The sequence below is a fragment of the Crocuta crocuta genome, unplaced genomic scaffold (genome assembly GCF_008692635.1).
Source record: "Crocuta crocuta isolate KB4526 unplaced genomic scaffold, BGI_CrCroc_1.0 scaffold127, whole genome shotgun sequence".
Classification (NCBI taxonomy): Eukaryota; Metazoa; Chordata; class Mammalia; order Carnivora; family Hyaenidae; genus Crocuta; species Crocuta crocuta.
The window spans coordinates 1,865,139-1,872,921 of record NW_027532008.1 but is presented as its reverse complement, the minus strand read 5'-3'; the positions used below and the strand labels follow the sequence as shown (position 1 = coordinate 1,872,921).

General features: G+C 49.5%; 1 protein-coding gene across 1 annotated transcript in view; it reads left to right on the top strand.

The window, feature by feature from the left end:
* The window catches only part of SESN2 (sestrin 2), a 15,967-nt gene extending 8,190 nt beyond the window's left edge, over positions 1-7,777 (top strand). The window contains exons 3-10 of the mRNA XM_077775839.1: positions 970-1,167; positions 1,780-1,962; positions 2,071-2,283; positions 2,884-3,034; positions 3,555-3,673; positions 4,020-4,210; positions 6,900-7,044; positions 7,606-7,777. Of these exons, the coding sequence (XP_077631965.1) occupies positions 970-1,167; positions 1,780-1,962; positions 2,071-2,283; positions 2,884-3,034; positions 3,555-3,673; positions 4,020-4,210; positions 6,900-7,044; positions 7,606-7,692 (1,287 nt within the window). The 3' untranslated portion in view covers positions 7,693-7,777. The remainder of the gene's footprint in view (positions 1-969; positions 1,168-1,779; positions 1,963-2,070; positions 2,284-2,883; positions 3,035-3,554; positions 3,674-4,019; positions 4,211-6,899; positions 7,045-7,605) is intronic.
* Positions 7,778-7,783: the final 6 nt, after the last annotated feature.

The window sequence follows — 7,783 nt, the reverse complement described above, 5'->3', positions numbered from 1 at the left end:
GGGGGGGTGGGGGGGGGGGGGGGAGGAGAGAGAATCCAAGAAGGTTCCACGCTGCCACTGCAGAGCTCCACGTGGATCTCAAACTCACGAGCCGTGAGATTATGCCCTGAGCCAAAACTAACTAAGAATTGGGACACTTAACCAACTGAGCTACCCAAGCGCTCCTCATTCATTCATTTATTTAATGGATATCTATTGAATGATTAATCTATGCCAGGCACTGTTGTAGGTACTGGGGGTACAGCAGAGGACAAGACAGACTAAAATCCTTGCCATCATAGAGCTGACATTCTGGTGTGGGGCTGATCACAGTGGGATTATCCTCAAAATACTTGTGCAGCAAAATTTAAAAATACATCTCCTCCTGTTTCTTTAGCCTTCCGTGAACAAAAACAAATGTTTTCTTCTGTCGTCCTCTTTGCTTTCCTAAGTTGGCAAATATCTAACCATCCCTCTCCCCCTTCCCTCTCTACCCTTTGTAAATGGAAAGTAAACAACCACCTGCTGATTATTTATGTCTAGCCCAGAATTTTAAACTCAAGTATTGTTCTTGTATTTTATGTTTTCATCTGTAAATAACCAGTCTTCTTTTGTTTTGTTTTTTTAAGCTTTATTTATTTAAGTAATCTCTACATCCCACATGGGGCTTGAACCCACAACCCCAAGACCAAGAGTCACACTCTTCCCCCGCAACTGATCCAGCCAGGAGCCCCAATAACCAGTCCTTTTTTATAATGAGAAAATAAGTAGGCTTTGTTGCTAATCTGGATTTCAATCCACATTGTGTCATTTACTAGATCTGTAACCTTGAGAAAGGAAATCACTTAATTCTCTTTTCCTCCCCATGTTCTCTTTATTGGACGTGGTGGTCATTTTTAGTTTTCTCAGCCCCAGTGCAGTGAACGTGTTGGTCTCTTTGGTGTGGAGGGCAGGAGGGGAACCCACCCCCTGGTCACCTTTGCTTGGCAGGTCCTTCGGGAGGGAGCAGAGAGCCTGGAGCAGCACCTAAGACTGGAGGCGCTGATGTTCTCCGGGCGGGTGGACAACCTGGCGGTGGTGATGGGTCTGCACCCTGTCTACCATAGCAGCTTTTGGCGCCTGCACTACCTCCTGCTGCACACAGATGGGCCCCTGGCCAGCTCCTGGCGCCACTACATTGCCATCATGGTGAGCCTGTCTGAGCCCAGCTCTTGTACTGGTGGCCACATTGGGGGGGACTCGGTCTTTCGATTTCTTCTTGGGTGCTTCCTGAACTCATTTCATGGGTCCAGGAGGAGAGGCAGCACTGAGCAGAGGAAAGCCCTAGTTTTATCTGATTATCCACAAAATTTTGGATTTTGGAGACAGGCATTTTTATTATTTAAAAAAATTTTTTTGAAGATCATTTATTTTGAAAGAAAGAGAAAGTGTGAGTGGAGGAGGGTCTGAGAGAGAGGAGAGAGCCAGAATCCCAAGTAGGCTCCGCAGCAACAGTGCAGAGCCCGATGCGGGGCTCAAACCCACAAGCCATGAGATCATTACCTGAGCTGACGGTGGATGCTCAACTAACCGAGCCACTCAGGTGCCCCAGAAGAGAAGCATTTTTAGTGCCTGCTTTACGAATTAGCAAACTGAGGCACAAAAGAGTCAGCTGACCTGCCTAAGGTAGGACAGCAAACTAGTGGAGCTGTGGTTAGAACCTGAGTTTCCTGCCCCTCAGGCAACTCGGGGAGGGGGCCTGCAAGGTCTCCCTCCACGGGACATCCACCCTGAGCGAGGCTCTGTCCACCCCCTCCACAGGCTGCCGCCCGCCACCAGTGTTCCTACCTGGTGGGTTCCCACATGGCTGAGTTTCTGCAGACTGGTGGTGACCCTGAGTGGCTGCTGGGCCTTCATCACGCCCCCGAGAAGCTGCGCAAGCTCAGTGAGATCAACAAGTTGCTGGCACACCGGCCGTGGCTCATCACCAAGGAGCACATCCAGGTGCAGTGGGCAGAGAGGCCGGTCCCGGAGGGAGCACGGGGGCTGGGCTGGGCTGGGCTGGGGCATGTCAGGCAGTCAGCTCAGGGTCAGGCCTTCTTTCCCCTCCAGGCCTTGCTGAAGACGGGCGAGCACAGCTGGTCTCTGGCGGAGCTCATCCAGGCCCTGGTCCTGCTCACCCACTGCCACTCGCTGGCCTCCTTTGTGTTTGGCTGCGGCATCCTCCCTGAGGGGGACCCGGAAGGCAGCCCTGCCACCCAGGCACCTTCACCCCCCAGTGAGCAGAGCAGTCCCCCCAGCAGGGACCCAATGAACAACTCTGGGGTAAGGCCCAGGGGGGGGGGGGGGGGCTGGTGTGGCCTCTAGTCCTTGGATGGAAGCTGCCACTTCCCTATCTCACGCTGAGAGGACTCAGAAAAGTTAGTTGACTCTGAAACTCCCATTTCCCCATCTGTGAAATGGGGCTAAAGATCTCTACTTCGTGATGGTTGTGAGGATTAAATGAAATAACCGTGTGGTGGGTCTCTCAGTGTGTAGCCTCCCAGGCTTGAAGTCTCCTGGGTGTTAGCACTTTACAAAGTTTGCCTCTTAGTTGGAAGGGGGCCTTGTTTGTTTTACTATAACATTATAGCTACTTAAACCATCTGTTTCCTGTGATGGAAGTTGATGCTCAGAGAAGACATGTCTGTTCTGTAGCTTCGAAAGTCGGACGCTTAAACGACTAAGCCACCCAGGCGCCCCTGTTCTGTAGCTTCTTGAACTTCACCTTGGGAGGCACTGAGCATGTGAGCTGCCCAGCACAGTGGCTGCCGCAAGAGGCCGGAGGCCTTGGCGGTCACTCAGGAAGGCCTGGCTTGTGGGAAAGATGTGTAGTGTTTCCTGGGACTGTGGGGGCAGATGGTCACCGCTGGGTCCCTCCTCCAGGGCTTTGAGGCTGCCCGAGACGTGGAAGCTTTGATGGAGCGCATGAGGCAGCTGCAGGAGAGCCTGTTACGGGATGAGGGGGCGTCCCAGGAGGAGATGGAGAGCCGCTTTGAGCTGGAGAAGTCGGAGAGCCTTCTGGTGACTCCTTCAGGTAGAGGACCTCAGGCTGCCCCCCTCTTTGACCATCTCTCCTGGAGAGCAGGCAACTCCGTGCATAGTACCTCTTGTATTTTGGAGGCCACATCTCAACCACTCCTTCTAAGAGGTTCTGAGCGTGGACTTTTAGGGTCAGACCTGGGTTTGAATCGTGACCCGTTAGCCCTTCTGGTAGTGTGACCACTGAGAAGTCACTGGCTGCCTCAGGACCTCAGTCTCCTCCCACGTGAAGGATTGGTTTGTAGGGTAAATGGGACTGTAGAAGCAAAGCTCTTAGCACAGAGTAAGTGGCTCCACAAATAACTACGGTTGTAAGGATCACTACTCTTCTTGCTTGGGGCTTATCCTCTGGGCTCATGGGCCCAACTCCCCTCCCGACCCCAGCCTGGCTCCCTGTAGCGAGGGGCTTTCTCTGGCCCTCCACTCTGTACTCACTGGCCACCTATTGATGAATCAGTAGGTGCCCCTGTACTCCGTGGCTGGACCTCACTTTGACCTCTTTCTGACATCCTTAGCTGACATTCTGGAGCCCTCTCCACACCCAGACATGCTGTGCTTTGTGGAGGACCCCACTTTTGGATATGAGGACTTTACTCGGCGAGGGGCTCAGGCGCCCCCCACCTTCCGTGCCCAGGTAGGCTTTGCATTGCCCCAGGTTTACAAATAAGCAGGGGGTATATGGTGTGAGTGGTCAGAGAATCGGACACCTTCTCCCTCAAGATTCCATGAGGGGAATGGAAGACCCTAGATCATGACAGGACCTGTCTGTGCCCTAAGCTCAGGGGATCCTGATCATTAGAAGGTCATCACCAAGGTGCATCCTCCTTGGCTTCTTAGGCCCAGACCAAGCAGCAGGTTAGATTTGTGGGGTGGGAAGGAGACATGATGGAGAGTGAAGTTGTACTCCAGCAAAAGGGGTCCCGATGGCCAGCCGTGGCCCCCAAAGATTCTACTCACTGACCCCTTCCCATGTTTGTCAGGATTATACCTGGGAAGACCATGGCTATTCACTAATCCAACGGCTCTACCCTGAGGGTGGACAGCTGCTGGATGAGAAGTTCCAGGCAGCCTATAGCCTCACCTACAACACCATCGCCATGCACAGTGGAGTAGACACCTCCATGCTCCGGAGGGCCATCTGGAATTATATCCACTGTGTCTTTGGTATCAGGTGAGCACACCCGCACCCGCCCCCCCCGCCCCCTCATCCAGGACATATGTACACAAGTCCTCAACTGAGTTCACAGCTGTTTCCTTTCTTCGTTGGCTTCTTTTCCCTTCTTCCTGCCTATACTATTTTTTCCAAGCAAATTTATTTCATTGCTGATTATAAAAGATAATGAGCTCACTGTTTGAACCTTATAAATGAAACTCTCTAATCCCACCCCCTAGAGATAACAATGGAGGTAGAGAGACAGTGTGTATATTTCCATTCCAAGTAGGAGTTCTTCTCTTAGCGATGAATAAGGACAACATAAATACCCGTCAGTATGGGACTCTAAACAACATTATATCCACTCAGTGAAAAAGTATGCAGGTATTAACAAGTTATAATGATCTCTTGATCTTGCTATGGGAAATTATTTAAAATGTATTGAGAAAAAAAGCTGGCTAGTAACCCAAATCTTTTGACCTCCCCCCCCCTTTTTTTTTTACCAAAAATGTGTACATGCATGGAAAATGTGTGAAGGTTATATACTAAAATGTTAATTAATAATGGTTGTCTCTGCATAGTATGTGATTACTTTTCATCTTGTTACCTAAGTATTTTCTAATTTAAAAACGTTTTTTTAATTTATTTTGGGAGAGAGAGAGAGAGTGAGCATCAGAGGGGCAGAGAGAGAGGAAGAGAATTCCAAGTAGGCTCTGTGCTGTCAGTGTGGAGCCCGATGTGGGGCTCAAACTCATAAATAGTGAGATCATGACCTGAGCCAAAATCCAGAGCCAGACACCTAACCAACTGAGCCACCCAGGCGCCCCTCTGACTTTTTGAAAGTAGATTTTTTTAATTTATGCTTTTTAACCACTGCATGGTATTTCATCATGGATGTAGCGTGTATTTCAACCATTACCCTATTGTTGGGTGTGTAGATAGTTGCAGTTTTTCACTATTGCAAACACCATGTGCACTGACTAGCCTCACACCTACATCCTTGTAGGTGAGCCCTAGGTGTGAAATTACCTGTCAAGTATATACACAGACCAATTTTTAAAAAATGTGTATTTATTTTTGAGGAAGTGAGCAGGGGAGGGGCAGAGAGAGGGAGACAGAGGATCCGAAACAGGCTCTGTGCTGCCAGCAGAGACCCCCAGTGTAGGGCTCAAACCCACAAAATGCGAGATCATGACTTGAGCTGAAGTCTGACACTTAACTGACTGAGAGAAACCCAGGCGCCCCCGCTTTTTTTGTTGTTGTTATTCATGTCTCTCTGATAACATTGGGAAATGCAAAGGATTAAGGAAAATAAACCAATTTCCCCAAATTCGACTACTCCACGGCCCACATCCACATCCTGTGACGTTCTTTCTCTATTGCTTTTCTTCTTTCTAACGTAGTTGCTTTCATGTCGTTGGAATTATAATGCTTATTACATTTTTCCAAATAATGTGTTTGATGTTTGTAAGGAGGAACAACTAGATTTATAGTAAATTTAGAAAACAGAGACCACAGAAAGAAGAAAGATCATCTATGATGCCACCTGCTCTTATTATTTATTGTCAAGGATTTCTTTCCTGTCTTCCCACGCCCCAATAACCAAAACGTATCATTCTACAAACATAAGATTTTCTTCCTACTCATTTTACTCACTTTACTCACTTCATCAAATGTGTGCATATTTTAGCAAACACACGATCTTGCTTTTCTCATTTAATGGTTTATTCCAAGCATCACATCAATCCAAAAAAATCCCCAAATTTTTAAAAAGGCACATGTTCCCGGTAGAAAATGTACACTGCTCTGTATTACTAGCTGTAAATCGTATTCAGTTGAGTGGATTGAGTTGACTTACCTGGGCCTCCTTACCTGGGCCATTGACAGATTTCCAGTTCAGGGGAGGTAGAGGGAGAGACCGACCTTTTCGAGTGTGGCACGGACTAGCTCCTTCCTGTCCGGCACCCACATCTGGGCTCCCCCATTCTCCAACAGGGTCTTTGCTCCTATGCCTTTGTCTACCGAATCTGTCTTCCAGCTCTCAACCAGTCTTCCCCATCCATACTAATTCGTGATGACTGACTGGCTCCCTGGACCGGGGAGTGACAAAGTGGTTCTAGACATGTCACCAACTTGCTCTTTGACTTTGAACAAGTTGATCGTCTTCTTCAGGCCTTAGTTTGCCCATCTGTGAAAACACGTACCATTTCTTTTTCCTTTTCCCTCTTCCTTGTCCAAGAGAAAATATTTGTCCGGGCCTCCTGCCCCTTCTTATATGTCCTTTACTGAAATGAATAGGACCTTGGAGCCAGGCAGAGCTGGGTTTGAATTCCATTCCCAGGACAAGTGATTTCGGTTCCCTGACTCTCCATTTCGGCTATAAAATGGGGCTGATGAATCTGGCGTATTATATGTAATAGTTCTGTAGACAGCATATATAGTAGTGTTGAGGATTCCTTGAGTACATGTTCATACAGCACATGGCTAATTCTCTGCAGTCTTTCGAGTGATCCCCTGCCAGTCTGGCAGTGGCCTGTGATGTGGGACATCAGCTGTTTTTCTAAGAGGAACCAGACTTCTACTCACTTCCTACATTCTGCCTTTTCTTGCCACATGCTGTTCCTCCTTCTATAGGGTGGGGGTAGGGGACAAGAGTCAACTTCTGGGAGCAGAGGATGGGTGATGCTGTTGGGGCCTTTCCATCCAGATATGATGACTATGACTACGGGGAGGTGAACCAGCTCCTGGAACGGAACCTCAAGGTCTATATCAAGACGGTGGCCTGCTACCCAGAGAAGACCACCCGAAGAATGTACAACCTCTTCTGGAGGCACTTCCGCCACTCAGAGAAGGTACAGCCAATGGGGCGGACGGGGTCGGTACCCAGTGAGGTATCCCAGTCCGGAGTCTCTGCCAGTTGGGACACCTGGATTCAAGTCCTACTCTAGTGTGTGATTTTCTCATTTACTCACCTCTACAACGGGCATGTGCTTCACGGGGTCCTCAGTGGCAGCCAGGAGGACCTGGGGTCAAATCCTAACACGGTCATTCAGTAGCATTATGACCTTGGGCAAGTCACTTTGCCCCTCTGAGCTTGTCTTTATAGCGAGAACAAATGCTGCTCACGTTTCAAGGTTGCTGGGGGGATGAAATGAGAAAATGAATGCCCCGGGGGGTGTGCTTGTTTTTAGCTTTGGGAGATAAAAAGATGAGTGGGGATAGGGATAAATGTGCTGGAAATTCTTCAGCAGTCGTTGTCCCGAACTGCTCCATGCCTTTGGAGAGGTCAGGGCATCTTTATGGGAGAGGGGGATGACGTGAGTGGAGGCTGGTCAGGGGAAGTGGCAGTCTGGGGATGATGCGGATGGCACCCAGTGACACCAGTTGCCAACAAGCCCTCGTCTGTGCCCCAGGTCCACGTGAACTTGCTGCTCCTGGAGGCCCGCATGCAGGCTGCTCTTCTCTACGCCCTCCGTGCCATCACCCGCTACATGACCTGACTGTGAGCAGGATCTGGGCCCGGAGCAGCTGACTCTGGGGGCATCCTCCTCCCTGCAAGGACTTCTCTTTCTGGAGACAGACCCCGGTCCT